The sequence below is a fragment of the Myxocyprinus asiaticus genome, chromosome 31 (genome assembly GCF_019703515.2).
Source record: "Myxocyprinus asiaticus isolate MX2 ecotype Aquarium Trade chromosome 31, UBuf_Myxa_2, whole genome shotgun sequence".
Taxonomy (NCBI): domain Eukaryota; kingdom Metazoa; phylum Chordata; class Actinopteri; order Cypriniformes; family Catostomidae; genus Myxocyprinus; species Myxocyprinus asiaticus.
In genome coordinates, this window is record NC_059374.1 from 40511770 (window position 1) to 40532237 (window position 20468).

General features: G+C 38.6%; 1 protein-coding gene across 4 annotated transcripts in view; it reads left to right on the forward strand.

Moving 5' to 3' along the window:
* The window catches only part of LOC127421867 (alpha-actinin-4), a 56803-nt gene extending 36510 nt beyond the window's left edge, over nucleotides 1-20293 (forward strand). Inside the window, exons 4-21 of one of the 4 annotated variants that reach the window (XM_051665051.1) lie at nucleotides 271-357; nucleotides 452-539; nucleotides 987-1065; nucleotides 1508-1589; nucleotides 5358-5443; nucleotides 9609-9701; nucleotides 9944-10174; nucleotides 10352-10499; nucleotides 10760-10910; nucleotides 11093-11201; nucleotides 11278-11418; nucleotides 11579-11761; nucleotides 13859-13993; nucleotides 14145-14324; nucleotides 14503-14649; nucleotides 16212-16277; nucleotides 16578-16736; nucleotides 18166-20293. In XM_051665051.1, coding sequence (XP_051521011.1) covers nucleotides 271-357; nucleotides 452-539; nucleotides 987-1065; nucleotides 1508-1589; nucleotides 5358-5443; nucleotides 9609-9701; nucleotides 9944-10174; nucleotides 10352-10499; nucleotides 10760-10910; nucleotides 11093-11201; nucleotides 11278-11418; nucleotides 11579-11761; nucleotides 13859-13993; nucleotides 14145-14324; nucleotides 14503-14649; nucleotides 16212-16277; nucleotides 16578-16736; nucleotides 18166-18324 — 2324 coding nt within the window. In that variant the 3' untranslated portion in view covers nucleotides 18325-20293. Of the gene's footprint in view, nucleotides 1-270; nucleotides 358-451; nucleotides 540-986; nucleotides 1066-1507; nucleotides 1590-5357; nucleotides 5444-5859; nucleotides 5946-9608; nucleotides 9702-9943; nucleotides 10175-10351; nucleotides 10500-10759; nucleotides 10911-11092; nucleotides 11202-11277; nucleotides 11419-11578; nucleotides 11762-13858; nucleotides 13994-14144; nucleotides 14325-14502; nucleotides 14650-15803; nucleotides 15885-16211; nucleotides 16278-16577; nucleotides 16737-18165 lie in introns of all 4 variants that reach the window. The other 3 variants (XM_051665052.1, XM_051665049.1, XM_051665050.1) reach the window with 3 other exon arrangements.
* Nucleotides 20294-20468: the final 175 nt, after the last annotated feature.

The window sequence follows — 20468 nt, forward strand, 5'->3', positions numbered from 1 at the left end:
TGTGGTTAGGGTTTGTTTTAAAATCCCTAACCCCAAGTATTAAACTTCTGTAATAAATTCAGCCTAAACCGCTAGAAAGCGCTTTAAAAAAACATAAAAAGAGCTGGTGTCGGAACCATGGCTAAGTGGGTAAACGCATACACCCACGTTCGAGTATGGCCTGGGTCAACTTCTGATCCCATTGCAACTTTCTAAGTCTGAAAAGCTCATAAGTTAAGCAAGCTGGTTTCTCATTTTCAATAACGGTTTTGTATGTATCTGCGTTTGTAGAAATTGTAGATGGAAACGCCAAGATGACTCTTGGAATGATCTGGACCATCATTCTCCGCTTCGCCATCCAGGACATCTCGGTGGAAGGTATCGTTTTTGAACTCCAAGCATTCTCTCCCTCACACATGCGAAGTCTTTGTCTCTTATTGTTTTTGCCATTTTTCTCTTTCTCACTCTGTAGAAACCTCCGCTAAAGAAGGACTGTTGCTCTGGTGTCAGAGAAAGACGGCTCCTTACAAGAACGTCAATGTCCAGAACTTCCATATCAGGTTTGAATAAGATGCACATTAGCGTTGACCTTTGATCTAGTCTTGAACCTTGACTGATCCTTGCTCAAACTCCCCATTGGGATCAGATCCAGGGAGTGTTTTGATTTGCTCTGGTGTGAAAGTGGGTTTTGCATAAAGCAGTGTTATGGGCAACTCATTTATTTGAATAAACAAACTAACACTAATACCTAAAGATGAGAATGATAAAGGATAGCACTGAAGTATGAAATGTCTCACAGTTGTATTACAGTTGCCGTTTTAAGTGATTGGCACAGCAATGTTCTTGTACTGTAGTTTGTCATAGTTCAGCTAGTTTAGAATTCAGTGATCACATGAAAGAATAAGGGACCTTAAAAGCAGTTGATTGAATACTGCCCTCTGCTGGACAAGCGTAAGAAATGTGTAGGACCTGTTTACTTGACTAACACTGTTTTTCTCACTTGATAGCTGGAAGGATGGTCTCGCCTTCAATGCTCTGATCCATAGACACAGGCCGGAGCTCATTGATTATGATAAACTGAGAAAGGTGAGTATCTTTGCAGAGAAAACTAAAGTAAATCTCATGAGATTGGAAGACCAAGTTTATGAAGTCAAACCCAGGCCCATGTGGAATCTGTACACTTTTTATTACTTTCACAATTTCTGGACTTCTCCAGAATGGATTAAAACTTGCTCAAATGTGTTAAATGGAGCTGAGAGTTACTGGTAGCTGAAAGTGTAATTAAATTAGCCGAAGTATTTAATAAACATACATGCAAAGGGCAAGGGTGTGTAGAACTTTGTGAATGACAGACGTTCCTATTCTGCTGAAATCTGCTGTGTGTTCTGTGGAGTTCTGCAGGTGCAGATTCCACGTGGGTCTGGTCACTCCTTAAATAACTCTCCCACTGTATGCAGCTGTCAGAAATATAGTGGCAGAGTAAAGTTCACATGACTGACTGTTAAATTGATTACTTGTGTGTTAACAGGATGATCCAGTGACCAATCTGAACAATGCTTTCGAAGTGGCGGAGCGATACCTTGATATCCCCAAAATGTTGGATGCAGAGGGTACAAACTGTTCTACATTTCATTCTGTGTGCGCGTGTGCGCGTGTGCGTGCGTGCGTGCGTGCGTGCGTGTGCTTGTGTGTGTGTGTGTGTGTGTGCATATATCTGTCTGTATATGCAAGAAGTTTTTAATCATTGTGATGTATGTGCGTGCTCAGGTGTTTTGGCTGTGTGATGTAGGGTGTGCTTGTGGTATGTTCAGTGTTTGTTTAAGAGCGAGAGAGATTGTGTGCGTGTGTGTTTCTGTCTGTGTTTGTGTGTGTGTGTGTGTGTGTGTGTGTGTGTGTGTGTGTGTGTGTTTGGGAGAAAGAGTAAACGAGTGTGTGTGTTAAAGTTTGTGTGTTTTTTCATGTCAGCACATGCCCTGTACTTCCAGTTGTTGTTCTTGGTCTCTGTCACACAGACATTGCAAACACCCACGCTTAATATCTTTCACGAACAGTGTGTCACCGTGGTAACCTCCCTGAGCATTATGTTGTTTCTCCCTCATCAAGGATCTCTCTATTCACCCTGCTGCACCAAAGCGTGGTTTTGATGCTATATTTACATTATATATGTTTGCGTGTGTGTGTTGCTCTGTAACCCTATAGAGGTTAAGGCTGCATCCCAATTTACATACTATTTATCCTATATAGTATGTTAGATTAGGATTTGTGCATCTGAAATCATAGTATGTAAAAAATAGCTTGCCAAACTTCATAAGAAGTATTTGTGATTAATTTTCTATATATATATATATATATATATATATATATTAGTATGCAAGTAGACTTGATAATATGTAAGTATAGAGTAAGTGCATCCCAAGTCATGGTACAATAAAAATTATATGCCACAGATGCCGAGATGGTATGCTATTTCCAATGGATTTTCAAAATATGTATAGTATGTGGGTATAGTCAGTGTTATTATAGTTTTGAATTTAGTTTTTATTTCTATTTGATATTCAATTTGTCATTTACAATTTAGTTTAGTTTTTGTTAGTTTTCACAGTTTGTCTGTTAGTTTTAGTTTTTCTCAGTATTGTAGTTTTAGTTAGTTTTTATTTTAGTTTTAGTATTTGTTAGGGCTGCCAAAGCTGAGCATTTACTTGTCTCATTTAAAAACTCTTAACATCATTACATTTCTCAGGGTAGTCTTGTGTTACCTGTAGCTTGTGGTATTTTCATGTTTAGTGGATTGTAAATGTTGCAAATGTTATAATATATGGTGAATATGGGTAAAGTGACAAAGGACATTTAAGCTTGATCCACATTGTATCCATATGAATTTCCTTAAATTATTATAAATCATTACTAAACTAAACTTTCAGGAGTAAACAATTAAAGGGATAGTTCACCCAAAAACGAAAATTCTCTCATCATTTACTCACCCTCATGCCATCCCAGATGTGAATGACTTTCTTTCTTCTGCTGAACACAAAGATTTTTAGAAGAATATCTCTGCTCTGTTTGTCCATACAATGCAAGTCAATAGGAGACAAAACTTTGAAGGTGGCATAAAAGTAATCCATAAGACTCCAGTAGTTTAATCCATGTCTTCAGAAGTCATATGATAGGTGTGGGTGAGAAACAGATCAATATTTAAGTCCTTTTTTACAGTAAACCTCGACATCATCAGTCTCTTTGGCAGTCGTGATTTCAAGCATATTTCCCAGCGGCATCTAGCACTCTGCGATTTACCGGTAAGCATAATCGAGCATGAAGTCACGATTGTTCCTGTAGACTGCAATTTCAAGATGTACAGTGAAAAAGGAGTTACATTTTGGACTGTTCTCACTCAAAACATATTAGATAACTTTAGAAGACATTAATTAAACCACTTATGGACTACTTTATGCTACCTCTATTTTCTTTTTGGAGCTGTAATGTTTTGGACCCTGTTGACTTGCATTGTATGGACCTACAGAGTCGAGCTATTCTTCTAAAAATCTTCGTTCAGCAGAAGAAAGTCAAACATATCTGGAGTGGCATGGGGTTGAGTAGCCTTTTCAACTATCCCTTTATCTTTTTGAGGTTTTAAATTGATGATTTTACTTTGGGTTATTTGGCAGAACTCATTTCATATCCACTGGTGAGAAAAGCAATGGTAAAGAAAATGACAGAAATTTGAGGCAAATCTTTATAAGGTTATAAAAAGTAAGTTAACTTAATTTTATAATGTGAAAGTGTATAAGACAATAAATTTCCTTATGTCCCACTTTACCAGTACTGCTTAAAAATAATCTGAGATTTGGTCAAAAGAGGGTCTTCAAAGGTTCTACTTCCCAGTATTGAATATTTCTTCATTTTTGGTTTTGACTAAGGTAGAAGACATTCTTTGCTTTCTCCAATAGTATAATGTTACTGTAGGTTATTTGGCATTTGGATCATAATTCAAAGTGTCAAGAAATGTAAAATTTCCTAAAGTGTCCCATTTTGCCCATGTTCACACTAGTATATCACAAACTAAAATGAATTCCAGATCATTTTTGTTTTATTTTAGTTAGTTTTGGAGTTATGAAAAAGTATTTTGGTTTAGTTTGCTTTTTCCAGTAATTTCAGTTTTTATGTATTTTGTATTATTTCAGTAAGTAAAATGTATTTTACTTAGTTTTCATTAACTATAATAACACTGGGTTTAGTGTGCTAAATAGTATGCAAGACTATTATTAGTTCATCCTTAATCATAGGACATTAAGATGGTTTGCCAAAGGTGCTCAGATGGGGTATTACTTGCAATAAATTAAATTGCAAATACATGTAGTGTGCAAATTTAGTATTCAAGATACTATGTAAGATTAGGATGATATGTAATGCATTAGTATGTAAGTGCATCCTATATCGTAGTATGGTAAAAATAATCGGCCAAACATGCCCAGATGGTATACCATTTCCTATGTGATTGTTTTTTTAATTTTTTTAATTTTATTTTTTTATATATATATTATATATAAGCATGCGGGTTTAGAATACTATATACAGCTCTGGAAACATTTAAGAGACCACTGCAAAATTATCAGTTTCTCTTGATTTACTATTTATAGGTATGTGTTTGAGTAAAATGAACATTTTTGTTTTGGATCGGTGATGATCTGGGGGTGCTTCAGCAAGGCTGGAATCGGGCAGTCTTTGTGAAGGACACATGAATCAAGACACGTACAAGGTTATCCTGGAAGAAAACTTGCTTGCTTCTGCTCAAAAAAATGTTCATTTTACTCAAACACATGCCTATAAATAGTGTATCCAGATAAACTGATAATTTTGCAGTGGTCTCTTAATTTTTTCCAGAGCTGTATATGCGAGATTAGGATTGGTAGTGCCCACATAGTATACTATCTGTTGGATTTTCTAAATGTGTGTCCCAGCGTACTGTTCTTGCTATTGTTACCCACAACCCCTTTGCATCATTTTTCGTCTGTTAAGGTATAGTAAACAGTAAGGAATGCAAGGCCGAAGCTGCTACAGCAGGTTTTAAATGCAGGAGTCTAAAAGTTCAGTATTAATGATATATCCTAACGCTAACATGCTGACACAAACAGTAGGTGACAAAGGAGGACTGTAATATCAAGCTACAATTGAATTACATGTTAGTATGTTCCAATACTGGTGTCAAAAGTTTATATTTATATTTTACTATGACCAGCGACGTGCGCACTTGTAATGTGAAATAGAAGTATGAGAATTGGGATGCTGCCAGTGTCGTCTTTTCTATGTCATTATGTATGTAACTGCTATTGTTTATGCATGCCTGTTACGTGCGTGTGTGTATAACATTTGTTTTCCTGCAGACATTGTGAACACTGCACGTCCAGATGAGAAAGCCATAATGACTTATGTGTCCAGTTTCTACCATGCATTTTCTGGAGCCCAGAAGGTACCCCGTCCCCCTCCCATGACCCCTTACCCCATCACCCCTCATGACTGTGACCCTACCTCCTCTTCAGCATGGCTTTTTCCACAAGTACTGGAATGACCAGAGGGGGGCGCCGGTGAATACACACGCATACAGGTTGTGTGTATGTCCTAACCCGCCCTCCTCTGGCCCACGACAGAACTCCTCTCTCAGCAGCGGATTCACTCTGTTTCTCACTACGCGGGTTGCCATGGTTTTAATGCTGGACTCCAAACCCCATTTCCCTTTCAATAGGGGAGCCCATAAAATGCCTCTGCATAATCAGCTGACCCGCAGACATTCCCTTCCTCTTTCAGTGGGGACACACATTCTTTGGGTTGCTTTGCTTCACGGCTATCTCTTTCTCTTTCTCCCTCTTTCTGCTGCCTTTGCTATAGATATCGTGGGCACTCTACGGCCGGATGAGAAGGCCATTATGACCTACGTCTCCTGTTTCTATCACGCCTTCTCAGGTGCTCAGAAGGTGAGAATCCTTTGACCCCTGACTTGTGGCCCTGTAACTCTTAAGGTGCCTTCAGACCTGGTTTATTTGATGCCATTGTAGTTGTATCTCAACTTGGTTTGTTAGCTCAGAACTCAGATTGGGAGTAGTAGAGTTGCAATAAATAGCAAATGACTAACGGTAAATACCCTTGTGTCAAGCTGAAGTGGTGCCACGGTTTAAAAAGTTGAAGCTTTGTAACATGTCACGTCAAAGTTAAGACAATTTTGACCTTGTTTGCCGCTTATCTTTCGAATCACAACCAATCATTACCGGACAATCTATATGACATATTACATGGGGAGTACTGGTTCAAAAATTGAAGTTCTTCAGTTCTTTTCATGTGGAGGTTCCATGTTCACACAGGCAGAATAAAATCGGATTTTTTGGCCAATCTGACTCAAATCCGTTTAGGTTTTTGTGTCTGAACAGGACACCTGATCCAAACCACATTCGTAGGTGGTTTGGAATCTGATTTAAAATCAGATTTTTCTTAATGCGTCTCCGTCTGAAAGGTCAGATCGGATTTCATGTGTTTTTTCCCCGTCATTCGTTGTGCGCGACGGGTTGTTCCATCAGGTGATGCGATGAGAAGACATGCTGAATTCCATGACGATGACTTCACAGGACATTTCGAAATGAAAACCATAATGATGGCCACGCTGTAGGATCGTTACAAGAGAATTTTCAATAAAAATGACTTAAAAAGTGAGTTCAGAACTACCTTTTTATTAAACCTTTCAGCCCTCTGTCAGTGGAAGGAGAAGTATGAGGGGAATCTCTTCTGATTGGAATGTACCCATATATACTGTATGTTACAGGGCAGCAAAGCAGTGCAAACATCTTTTAAAATAATAAAGACATTGGCTTTACTCACCCAAGGAGATGCTCTAAGGTGCGGTAACACACACTGGTTGCGAGCCACCAACAGCCTGATGAGGTTGAATGTGTCAAGCAAATACAGGACGCTTGGGTATTTTGACTTTAATACAGGACGGGGGTCCTCTTCAAAAGTCTTGCTGTGTGACCCTTTTTTGCTTCAATATGGGACACAAAGTCTTTAATACAGGACATTTCGCTACCCACTAAAATAATAGGCGCATCCTGTTTGGGATAAAATACAAGACGTCTGTCAAAAACAGGACAGTTGTAAACCCTAGCAGCTATAAACATTGCATATGCCACCTCTCCCGTTTATAAGCCATTTTTTGTGAAGAATGTGTTAATATTTGGATGCCCTCATGAAAAACATCCATTGATAAACACTCACGCATGGTGAACATTTTCAAGTTTGCATCGTTACTATGACAACTTATGTAGACGTGCTAGCAAAAAATTTGATCTGTCTACATATACCCTGCAGTTTGAGAGAAGTTTTTAATTTTCCTGCAGTGTGAACAAAGCCAGTGACGCGTGGCACTTGTGTTGAGAGTTGGATTGAATCCCTAACGCGACCTTCCAATTTATAGTCAATTGATTCTTCCACCAATAATCTAGTGTGAATGTAACAGAAAATTGTACCGGCAATTAATCAAAAACAAACCAGGTGTGAAAGCGACTTGAGTATAAGAGGTCACTGGCTGGTTTTGACCCATCACATCTTTGGGCTTCACTATTCCTAAACCATTGCCCTCACCCACTTCTTCACAAACACTTATTTTCTGATGGTTCTGCTTTCATTAGGTCTATCACAGATTTCTTTAAATGCTGCAGAGATTAATTTCATTGCTTGGTGTTTCACATTTGCACTCAGTGATAAAGATGTTTGTAAGGTAACAAAACTGGATGAACATTTTCTTTGACCCTATTGAGCGCAACAGTCTGGTTCCGAAAGTTAAAAGTCCTATTCATTTTTTCCATAGACAAATTTTCAACGATAATTTATAAACCTATATAAACAGACCTACCTTGAGCTCTGAGGTTGTTCATCGATGGTATATGCGTCCATTGAAGCCAGCCGTCTGCGTTATTTTAACTTAATTGTTTAAAAATTGTGTTTGGTTGTGGAATTCATGGTAAACAACTACATTACCCATGGTCCAACGGAGAAAGCTTCACCAAACAGAGAACTGCAGCCAACCAAGCCTGCGAAACATGCCTTGGTGCGACTGCCCACTCCCATGACACATTGTGAATGACGTAATCGAGTCTGTGTCTCTTCACTCTTAAACTACTTATGTATAGATATATATCGGAATATTTGGCAATAAACATTAAATATATTATTTCTATATGTATTATCAGTAACCTAAAATCAATAGTTTTATTCATTCCCATCGTTTTTTATTCAATGACATCATTTGCAGTGCTTCATGGGATTGTAGTCTGTGTCCTCATGAAAGACGGTAAGTACACAGTCTTGTACCTTTGTCTTTTTGTCTGATTTTCAAAATATTTATTTTTTTTGCCTCAAAACAAAGTTTGTGGTGATGTGATTCACCTCAGAGCTGGTTGGTTTGGTTCAAGGCTTACAACTCTTATGTAGGATTTTATTAAAAATAATTGGAAAAATACTTCTGGAACCCAGACTGCTGAATAAAGTGGGTGGGCACTGTTGCGCTTGAGTGCAAATATGAAAATCATTATGCAATTCACAAATTAATTTTACAAATCTTAAATTCAAAACACTGGGGTTACTCTGTTTCTTTTTTTGTTCTATGTAATATCTATCCTCACAAGGGAATTCAGTTAATTTTTTCATAGTGTTACTCACCTTTATGTTCAACATTATGTGTAAGTGGTACATATGCTAGATACTGTATGTGGAACTGATACTTTATTAGATTTGTGTTTTCATGCTATTTATGCATTTTTGAAAAATGATTTAATGAAGTCTAGAGAAGCATTTTTCATTCTCAAAACTATAAAAACGTATTACAAATTTAAACTTTCTCGTGAAGTGAAGCTAAAAACCTTTTGGTTTTATTTGGTAATTCCTCTACTTGTAATTGTTTATAATGTGCTTTAGCATTTGAGCGATTTGAACACTTTCTATGTTTCAGAGTTAGTTAAAGCTGTAAAGAACCCTGAAGAGATCCTCCACTGGTAGTATAAAAATTTAGAATGCCCATTTGATTTTGAAAATAGCATGTGGATTTTGCAGTTAAACTACACGTTTTTTCAAAACTAACCAATTTTAGTGTTTGCATGGAACGTCAGTTAGCGTAATAGTGAGCATCTTTAGCAACGTGCCAATTATGTAATGTTGATGTATGGTGATTCTTAATTTGGCTATTGTTTATGCATGTGAATGTGTGTAGCACATTGTTAACTGACAACACTTGGAGTTTTGTTTCAGTGTGTGCAGAATACGTCTTTTACGTGAGTTAGTGAAACTGTGTTGCGTTTTTCACTAAACTCATTGACCAAACCAGAAACCATAAAATCTTTCATAATTACAGTGATGGCTAAAGCAGCATCTAGACATTTCTAAAAACAGTTGCCACAATTGAAACATCTCAATTGAAGTATACAGTGTATACTTCATCACAATGCTTAAAACATATGGTATACACTATATACTTGTATAGTAGTCAGTATGAGTTTGATATGTTCTTTGGAGCTCAGGGACATTGATGAAATTTTATAGTTATTTCAGGAAGATGCTTAATGAAATATGATTGTAACTTTCCTGTTCGGTAATAGGCTGAGACAGCAGCCAATCGTATCTGCAAGGTGTTGGCGGTCAATCAGGAGAATGAGCACCTGATGGAGGACTATGAGAAGCTGGCCAGCGATGTGAGTTCAATTTGTTTCTTGTTTGTATAGTGTTTTGCGTTGATGTATATTTGTATTTTGAACCATTTAAATGGTTGGGCATCTATGAACATGTCTTTTTACACAGCCTACCCTGTGTAGTTTATACTTTGTCTCTATAGTAAGGAGAATGTGTTACATTTTCTCTTATTTTAAAAGAGGCAGGTATTTCTCTTCTGTCCTTCATTGATTTTCTCTTGCTTGCTATGTATTTTTCACTGTAGTTGTTGGAGTGGATACGTAGGACAATCCCATGGTTGGAAAATCGTGCTCCAGAGAAGACCATGACAGAAATGCAGCAGAAATTGGAAGATTTCCGTGATTACCGTCGTGTTCACAAACCACCCAAAGTTCAGGAGAAGTGTCAGCTAGAGATCAACTTCAACACATTGCAGACCAAACTCCGCTTGAGCAATCGACCTGCCTTTATGCCATCTGAGGGACGCATGGTGTCGGTAAGTCTATAATTTTCTGTAAAACACGTTGATTCACTTCTTAAAGTTGCTATTGCTGTGTCACTATGATGTAGCTCGTTACACTGTAATGTTTATTTTCAACCTGCTATGTTATTTGCTTTCAGATTGAACCCATTGATTTCTTTGCTAAGCTTTTTTTTTTTTTTTTTGTCCTAGGACATTAATGGGGCATGGCATAAATTGGAGGGGGCAGAGAAAGGCTACGAAGAGTGGCTACTGAATGAGATCCGCCGATTGGAGAGGCTTGACCATCTTGCAGAAAAGTTCAGACAGAAAGCAGCCATCCATGAGAGCTGGACAGATGGTACAAATACAGAAACTACATCTGACCTTACAAACTTATAGATTACCCAGATATTTAGAAATTGAAATACTCTCATTTGAGAGGCAATTCTTTTGTCTTTTGTTTTGATCCATTGTACTTCCATTGTTCATTGTTTTTGCGAACATTTCAGTTCTCATGAATGCAGAGCCTGGTGTTTCTACTTGTCCAAACCAAAAAGCTTTCAAGGTTCAGAATTTAAAAATTATTTCTGTTTTACTAAATGGATCTGTTGTGTGTAGGTAAGGAGGCCATGCTAAAACAGAAGGATTATGAGACTGCAACACTGTCCGAGATTAAAGCCCTCCTGAAGAAGCACGAGGCGTTCGAGAGTGACCTTGCTGCCCACCAGGACAGAGTGGAGCAGATTGCCGCAATTGCGCAGGAGCTCAAGTGAGAAAATTAGAAAAATTGAGTTAGTGAATTGCAGACAGAGGGGGTAATGAAAGAAGTTTGCCAAGAAATAAGACTGCAAGGGATGCGTTGAAGAAAGAAACTCCAGCTTACAGAAGTTTTATGGAGTAACGTTGTCCATTGCAAAAGAATAACAAACTCAAACTGCTCTGTTTCTATAGTGAGCTGGACTACTACGACTCCCAGAGTGTTAATGCTCGCTGTCAGAAGATCTGTGAGCAGTGGGATGCTCTGGGATCCCTAACACAGAGTCGTAGAGAGTCTCTTGAGGTACACACTCTTTCTTAGACACTTTGAAACATTTGTAACATTTTTCTAATGCTGATTGTGCTTGTATGGTCTGCAGAGGACAGAGAAACAGCTGGAGTCCATTGATGAGCTTTACCTGGAGTACGCCAAGAGAGCGGCACCATTCAACAACTGGATGGAGGGGGCAATGGAGGACCTTCAAGATATGTTCATTGTGCACAACATAGAGGAGATCCAGGTACAACACTGACAACTTTAAAGCATCTATGGAAAAGAACCATGTCACAATGTTTTAGTAAATCAGTTTTGACCTTACAAGTCAACAGGATGAAGGGAATACTATCCAACGTTGGAAGACAACTTTATCCTAACTACTTTTTCGCTCTTTCTCTCTGTAGGGACTGATTACAGCTCATGAGCAGTTTAAGTCCACTCTTCCAGAGGCGAATAAAGAGCGGGAAGCAATTCAGGCCATCCAGGCTGAAGTTCAGAAAATCGCTCAGTACAATGGCATCAAACTGGCTGGAAACAATCCTTACACCACGATCACCCCTCAGAGCATTGACAGCAAGTGGGACAAGGTAAGGCTGCGTTGTTCATATTGATGAATAAGAGAGATTGATGCCTCTAGTTCTGTCCTGTCATCTTTAAGAAATAGGGCTGAACAATTAATCATAAGAAATTCGAAAACGTGATATAACGTTGAGTGATTATCAAACTGGCAAGGGCTGCGATTTCATTAAATAAATATAAATAGTCTGCATGCGCTGCTTCCTGCGCTTACTGTATGTGCACAGCTCTGTTCTCTGTACACATGAGGCTAAAGAACTGAGTGTGTTATATTTACAGCGCTCTAGATTCCCTAATTGTGCATTTGGGTAACGCCAAATATGCAGGGCTGCTAAATGTTACTATCTAAAGTAACCTCATAACACCTGTTTTTTGTGGACAGATGAGTGGAAGAGAGGATTTCTCTCCTTTAAAAAGCCATTGTCTATTCAAGTACAAACAAACATCTTCCTTCAATTGGTGCTTTTCCACTATTGGGCCAGTGCGAGCCAGGGTTATCAACTGGCCAGCTGTGTAATAGCCTCGGACCTCGAGCTGCTAGACCAAAATCGATCTGCATTTCCACTAGCCCTAAAATGAGCCCTTAACACTCGACCCTGGTGCCAACTTCACACACCCCGCCATTTCATAAGCAATAGGGAAGCTCAAGCTGACGTAACATGTTTTCTAGAATATGGAGTTTATATTGTTTGTAAACATTAGCTAGCTAACAATATAAGTTAGCGTTGACAGCTGTATCTGCCATGGTGTCCCGAGTTGTCTTTGCACTAACAGCAGGATGATGTCCCAGCTCACTGTCCATGAAAACCACGAACCATGGAAAGTTCTTTCTTTGGGCACCACTTTGTCCATTGTGTGTTTTAACAGATTTGCACTGTACCCGCAATTTTTTCAATTTTTCCTGAACCTGTACCGTTGTGCGCTGGATACATACACAACCTGGCAAGTTTCGCGAAACTCTGACATTAACCTTTGACATTAACCCCGTATAGTTGGCCTTTTTTGGCCCAAGTAATCGGTAGGTCAAAGGCCATTGGCCTTTGAAAATTTGATTTTTTTTTTTATTTTTTAACCCTATTTGGAATGCCCAATTCTCAGTGCGCTTTTAAGTCCTTGTGGTCGCGTAGTGATTCCCCTCAATCTGGGTGGCAGAGGATGAATCCCAGTTGCCTCCACGTCTGAGAATATCAACCCGCGCATCTTACCACGTGGCTGGTTTAGCGTGTTGCCACGGAGACATAGCGCATGTGGAGGCTTCACGACATCCACCGCGGCATCCACGCTCAACTCACCACGTGCCCTGCCGAGAACAAACCACATTATAGCAACCATGAGGAGGTTACCCCATGTGACTCTACCCTTTCTAGCAACCGGGCCAATTTGGTTGCTTAGGAGACCTGGCTGGAGTCACTCAGCACACCCTGGGATTCGAACAACGAACTCCATGAGTGGTAGCCAGCGTTTTTACCACTGAGCTACCCATTCGTGGTTGCTGGACTACTGTGTGTACTGTTATTTCCTTCTTCCTAATATATTAACAATTTCTTCATGGGCAAATTAATTATTAAAATTTGATGACTAAACAGAAATCAGAAGAAATTGCTATCTACTATTTAAAATACAATGTTTTTTAGATTCTTTGTAAAAAAGTTTAAAGTTTTGTGTGAAATATTGTGCTAAATAAGAGTTTTATAATTTTTTTTTGCAATTTTATTTTTTTGTTATTTACTATATTAAATTGTGTGATATATCGGCATTGTATCGGCCTATTGGCCACCCTGCTCTCTAGATATCGGCATTAGCCCTTAAAAAATCCATATCAAATTTTACTATATTTATTTAGTTTGGTCTTTTTAGGACTCAAGTGTGAACATCCTTTCTTGAACAGTATTTCCACTGGCAGTAGAGCATGTTTGCCCATGACTTAATTTTAGTCAAAAGAAAACACTCACCCAGTTTTTGGTTAATAATCAATTTGCTGTTTAAATCGCAATATTTTTCAAAATAATCGCAATTATATTTTTGGTCAGTCGCTGAGCCCTAGTTTATGGGTAGAGTTTTACAAATCAGTGGAGTCTGTAGGTATTGATGTTGTCTCCTGTGTGCAGGTGCAGAAACTGGTTCCTCAACGTGATCAGGCTCTGCAGGAAGAACTCGCACGGCAGCAGTCCAATGACCATCTCAGACGCCAGTTTGCAAACCAGGCCAACATGATTGGACCATGGATACAAAACAAGATGGAGGTATGGTCACCTTTATTTCTATATTTTCTGAGTTTGGGCATCTCCTCTCTTAAAATCCTTCTCCCCATGATATGGTTTTTTTGTTGATGTTTTGAGGAATAAAATATACCAAATGATTCTTGTCTCTCTTCATAACATGGTTTCTCTGTAGGAGATTGGCAGGATATCAATCGAGATGAACGGAACGCTTGAAGATCAGCTAACTCACCTACGTCAGTATGAGCAAAGCATCATCGAATACAAACCCAATATCGACCAACTGGAGGGAGACCATCAGCTCATTCAGGAAGCACTTATATTTGACAACAAATACACTGCTTACACTATGGAGGTATGCATATGCAAGAACACATCAACATTTTCATATACAGATTTACTGTTTAAACCATGCAGGATCAACTGATATACAGTGTTAACGTCCAATGGTAGCTCCTACATGCCATTTATCTCTTGTGCTGTGTTCATCTATTCTGCTGTTGCAAAACTTTTTCAATTTTCTTTCTCTATAGCACCTGCGTGTTGGCTGGGAGCAACTCCTCACTACAATTGCTCGCACCATTAATGAGATCGAGAACCAGATTCTGACTAGAGATGCTAAAGGCATCAGCCAGGAGCAGCTTCACGAGTACCGCGCGTCCTTTAATCACTTCGACAAGGTCAGGGACTCTGTACATGTGTTTGGGTACTTTTAAAAGGGACATACAGTTAACGGTTACATCATAAAATCAAAGAATATGTTTTTGTACAACAGCAAAAGTAATTCAAGGTCAGGATATTAAAGGAATGGTTTACTCAAATCATCATTCTTACCTTGATTTTCTTCCATCTCCATGTCTTTGTTGAAATGCAAAAGTTCACACTGCTTCTTCTGAAGCCATTCAATAGCTTTTATATAATTCGATCATGAGACCCTTGAGAACCAAAAGCACTTGGCATCAGTAGCATTGAACCTGGCGCAACGTCTTCGTGCGGCAAGTTGTATTGAAAAGAATAGAGTGAACATTGTGCATGACATCTTTTGTGTTCCACGGAAGAAAGTCCTGAGGTTTGAAATGTCGAGTACGAGTAAATGATGACTAGTTTGAATGAACTATTCCTTTAATATTCACAAAGCTTGTGTATGCAACTGCATTAGCATTTAATTCTGAGCACCAGACCATTGAAATGACTAAGAACATAGCTGAGGATTAAAGTGTCCATATAAAGAAAAATATGGCAGAATTTAGTGTATGCAGCTTTTGTCAAGGTGAAGGGCTATGTTTAATTTCTGAGTGAGTGATGTATGATAAAAATAGAGCTCCAGTTAAAAGTTTTGGTTGGAGTTGTTTTAATATTTTCTCCATTGCTCCATTTTCACCACTCATTCTGGCACTAATGGAAGGGAAAACATCTGAAATGTACTGCACGCCAAACACCTCTTGACCTGAAGTGTACCACCTGTGGCCAATATGTAAATATAGTCTAGTGGAAGTGAGGTAATGAGGGTTTTTTATGTTAGAATGGAGAAATTTAGCCAAGGTATAAAGAGAAAATCAAGTATAGTGCTTTCATAATAGCTCTCTAATATCATGAGCTGAATTTTCTGCAGGACAAAAGAAATCAGGTCACTTGCCATGTCATAGGTACGTCTCATTTGTCAAGCAACTTTGCCATTGTCTGACATCCACAATGTTTTGTCTCCATCTTTTTTGTTCGCCACCTCCTCCATCCCATACATGCTATGTCATTGTGTGTCCACCGATCCAATCTTCATCTGCATGCTCTGAATGGTCCATCCACCGTGAACCCTTGCACCATTGGCTTACTACAGGACCACAGTGGTGTCTTAGCAGCTGAGGAGTTCAAGGCTTGTTTGATCAGTCTGGGTTACGATGTAGAAAACGACAAGCAGGTATGAGCACAGCCAGAGAGGAAAGGAATACGGTGCCTACCATCTGTGTTTATGCCCTGTCACTTATTCATTCCATCATTTACTAACACGCTCACTCATCTGTTGCGCTGCTGCTGCTTGAAAAGGTGCCCTCTGCAGGTCAGCTGAGGTTATTGCTTGATTTTAATTTTTCTTAATGCTTCCTTTTTCTTTCCTTTTTTCTTTTCCTTGTCCCTGTCATAACTTCCCCCAATTCTCTCTTTCTATTATTTCTGTTTCATCTCCTCACCTTTTCTGCATCCTTCCTGTTTCTGTTCTCCTCCTCATCCATCCTTCTGCGGTCAATAGAAGCGTACAGGAATAATGGACAGCGACGATTTCCGTGCACTGCTCATTGCCACTGGGAACAGCCTGGTAATGCTATCTCCTTTTTTCAGTGTACCGCAACACCTTTTCTCCTGATGTCCTGCTTGTGCTTGCTTTTTTAATTGTTTCGTATTGTCAGATATTGTATGTTCCCTTGGCTTTGTTTCCTCTAGAAAGGAAAATATTAAGTCTTTTTTAATCATATATTATCAGATCTGTCAAAAAAAAAAAAAAAAAATGTTCCTGAATAGATTTTAATAAATGCCATAATGGTTCATAAGATTTGTACCCACGTTAAGGACTGCCCTCCTGGCATATCTGGGTTAACCTCTAGCCTCTGATCCTCAGGGTGATGCTGAATTTTCTCGTATTATGGGCATTGTTGACCCTAACAACAGTGGAGCAGTGACCTTCCAGGCCTTTATCGACTTCATGTCGAGAGAAACGACCGACACCGACACTGCAGACCAGGTCATCGCCTCATTTAAGATCCTAGCCGGAGACAAGGTAAGAATGTGTATATATTAGTATGCAAGTGCAGAAAACTTAGAAAATTGGGCCTCATTCATGAAGCTTCCGTAAATATACGAGTAAATTCCGAGTAATTTACGCATAAAATGGACCTTCCCGAAAACTTTCCACCAGATTCACAAGTGCTTCGTACTCCCCAGATTTGTTGGTAAAACTTGTGGATGTTAGTGAATTCCAAACATTTGTAAAGAGGGGGCATGTACATGTTCATTCACAATTATTATATTTCACACTCATGAAAACACCGTATAATGAAGGCACCAGACTCGCTAGTAAATGCTATGAACATCAATGAGGAACAGTAATTAAATTGTTTTTATAAATTAAGTGGATTCACATCGTAAAATTTAGATTTAGCAAATGTCTCAAAAGTGAGGACTTACTGTCATTGCATGTTTTTGCTGTCATATGACACTTTTGTGAATCAAACAATTCAAGAAGTCAATAAAAATGGTTTGACATGAGTGTAAAAAAATTTCAGTTCACGACGGGAGGAGGATGTCCACTACCATTAACCTTCTCTGGTTATTTCGCTGCACATCGCCAGTATCATTTGTGAAACTTCACGGGTAAATCATGATGGTAACAGTAATATAGGCTACTTGCAACTGGAAGGATCTTCAGAGAAATTAATAGAATGCCTGAAGAAGATCTTTGACCGAAACGCTGAAAGATATTACAGATTTGCAGGCTATATGACAATGTGCAGGCTTTTTCTATTTTTTCCCCCATTGTATTGTGTATGCACCTCCCCTCTATGTTTATTTATGGATTTAACAGAAATAACATTGACCATACGTTATCAACTGCACGTGATTTACCGATGCCAATACTAAATTATGAAACCTAAATTATATAACTCTTATAAAATAAAAAAACTTGTCTAAACAGTCACGTTAAAGGGCATTAATTTTATTGAGAAATATCAAGCACTTCTGCTGGGAAAACGATAAGCAGAGTTAGGAAAAACTTATACTTAATTAAAGCAGTAAAGAAACATTTCTAAATAAGTATAGGCTATGGTTTAAAAAGAAAAAGCTTTTTTTATTTTTTATTAATTTATTGTTAAGGTTAATTTAACTAATTTAATTCTTTTAATTACTTAAAAAAAACTCACTTCTATCAAAATATAGTCATAACTGTTTGCCTGAAAGAACACAACACGTTTGGATGTCTCGCACACGATTTACACGTGGTCAGAGCAGGTGTAAATTTTGTTCGTACCAACGTTTTGAAAATATGAAAACTTTCATGAATGCGAGAATTTGTGTCAAAACGGCAATACGAACGATTTACACACAAATTTGTTCTGCTCGTGTTTCATGAATGAGGCCCAATGATTCTTAAATTAATAGCTTAAGTGAATGGATCTCAAACCTTGAACCTATCCCCGCCTCTCTTTCAGAACTACATCACAGCAGCGGAGTTGAGGCGTGAGCTTCCTCCTGACCAGGCAGAGTACTGCATTGCCCGAATGGCACCATACACAGGCCCTGACGCAGTTCCGGGTGCGCTTGACTACATGTCCTTCTCCACCGCCTTGTATGGGGAGAGCGACCTCTAAGGGCCACCTCCAGAACTCCGGAGCAGCTCTCTCTCCTACATCAGTCCTGATCTCCTCACAGACTAGATAGATGAGAGCGCTGGACGAAGCCACATCTGTCTTTCTCTCACCCATCCAGTCCTTAAAGAGATCAGTGCTCCTGAGGAAGATATTTAAGAGTGTCGGAAATGGGACTTAATAGCACACCTGAGGGGGAGGGGGCAATGACGTTTGAGGGAAGGGGGTTGTTATGGCATTGTGGGAGGAGCAAATAACTGTTGTTGAAGCTTGCCACACTTTGAGGGATAACCTTTTGTTTCGGTGTTAAACATGTCGGTCTTGAAGAGCTTAAGGAAAGGGAGGTAAAAGATCCTATATAGATCATATACAGAAGAAAAGAGAAGTTTAAGATGTTTTGCAGGTTCAGAGTGTCAAGGTAGTGGTTGAAAGTGTTTGGACTGTGGCCACAGCTCAGGTTCTTTAACCTTACTTAATCTCTCCCCATTTCTCTTAAGATTACATATACACTATCGAAAGCACTCACGTATGTTATTTTTTTAGATTTCAAGTAATCACCACCAGCAGTAATCTGTGATGACACTTGATGTTAAGCCTTTGGGCTAAACAAATTAGAAAAATATCAAATCTTGTTTTGGATGTATAACTAATTATTACTGGGATAGAACTAAGAAAGCTTAAAGAATCAGCTTTGGATTCAGTCTATACCTAGACACCTAACCTGTACCCTCTACCCCCGGTGGGGAGGGCACAAGCTTTTCCAGTTAACATGCTATTTTCTTTGTTTTAATTTTTTGTTGTTTTCTTGCTAGGGTTGACGGGGTGGGAGGATTTGGTTTGGGGTTGGAATACGTTTTTTCGTAGATAGCAAAGCTGTATATCATAGGAAAATTGAAAAAAATGACTCAAAGTGTTTTGACAGAGAATTTTGCCCTCCTTAACCCATTTGCTGAATCTGTGGAACTCTGAAAATCTAACCTCAGCGTTTTCCTCCTCTTATTTCTCCTCTTCAGCAATTTTGAGTTGGTGGGATTCCACGCTGTACATACATAGTTTTCCAGTACACAGAATAGTCTGACTACCCATGTTATAGAGTAAAACAAGAAGTTTCACCCCTGCAGAGTATTGTAGGCAGGTTTAAGAGGCTGCAGGTCTGTGCTTTGGTTTCTTTTTGGGGTTGAAGTATGATACTACAAAAATACCCATCCAATTTATTTTTCTCCCACAATCAACAATACAGTGTTGTCTTAATGACTCCCAGACTCAAGAAGACATGTCCCTTATGGATTTATCTGCAAATTGTAACTAATAATGGAATTAATCTGTAATTGTTTCTAAAATATTACTGAATGTCCATGAAGGAGCTTCAACACAGCTACTGAATCAATCATAAGGAGTCTAAGTAAATTTTATAAAGTCAGAATAAAGTACAGATGTGTCTGGTAGCTGAAAGTTGCTCTCTCTCCCATTTTTTTTTTATTTTCTTTCTTTTTGTTGTACACTCGATTTTCTCTTACCACAGGAAGGGAAAGGGACCCAGTGGACGGCTCTGGAGGTTGAGGAGAACTGAAGTCTTAATGAACATTCCATTATGTCTTAATTAAAAATAAATTACTGTTTATGAAATCTATGCAATCATGTATCCAATACCAACCATGCTCAGTAATAAAGGGCGAGGGTGATTTGCAACTGAAAGTGTTGAATTAATTCCAGTGAGGAGAAATTAAGGGTAGATGGAGGGGGATAAGGATGAGCATAGAGTTTTCAGAAGATCTGAATAGACTTGGACCAAAAGCCTGCTCTTAGCATCTGCAAAGTTGAATAAAAGCAGTTGAGAATTCAGATTTTTTTTCTTTTCTTTTTGTACTCTTTAATATCAAACCTTATCTGCTGTACTGGAAATTTACAAGCAATGCTTTCTCAAAATAAGTGAATTTCACATGAACACATAAAGTTTCTTTATGAAATATTACCACTTTGAATGCTTTGTTTTGTTTGTGTCCCTGCTTGCTTGAGATTAAGATTATATTCTTTTTTTCCAACATTGACTGGGATTAATAAATGAATGTTCCGAGTTCAATGAGAGTAACTCGAACCCAGAAAATTCCTATAAGAAAGCTCAGGTTAGCCTAATAGCATACACTGCC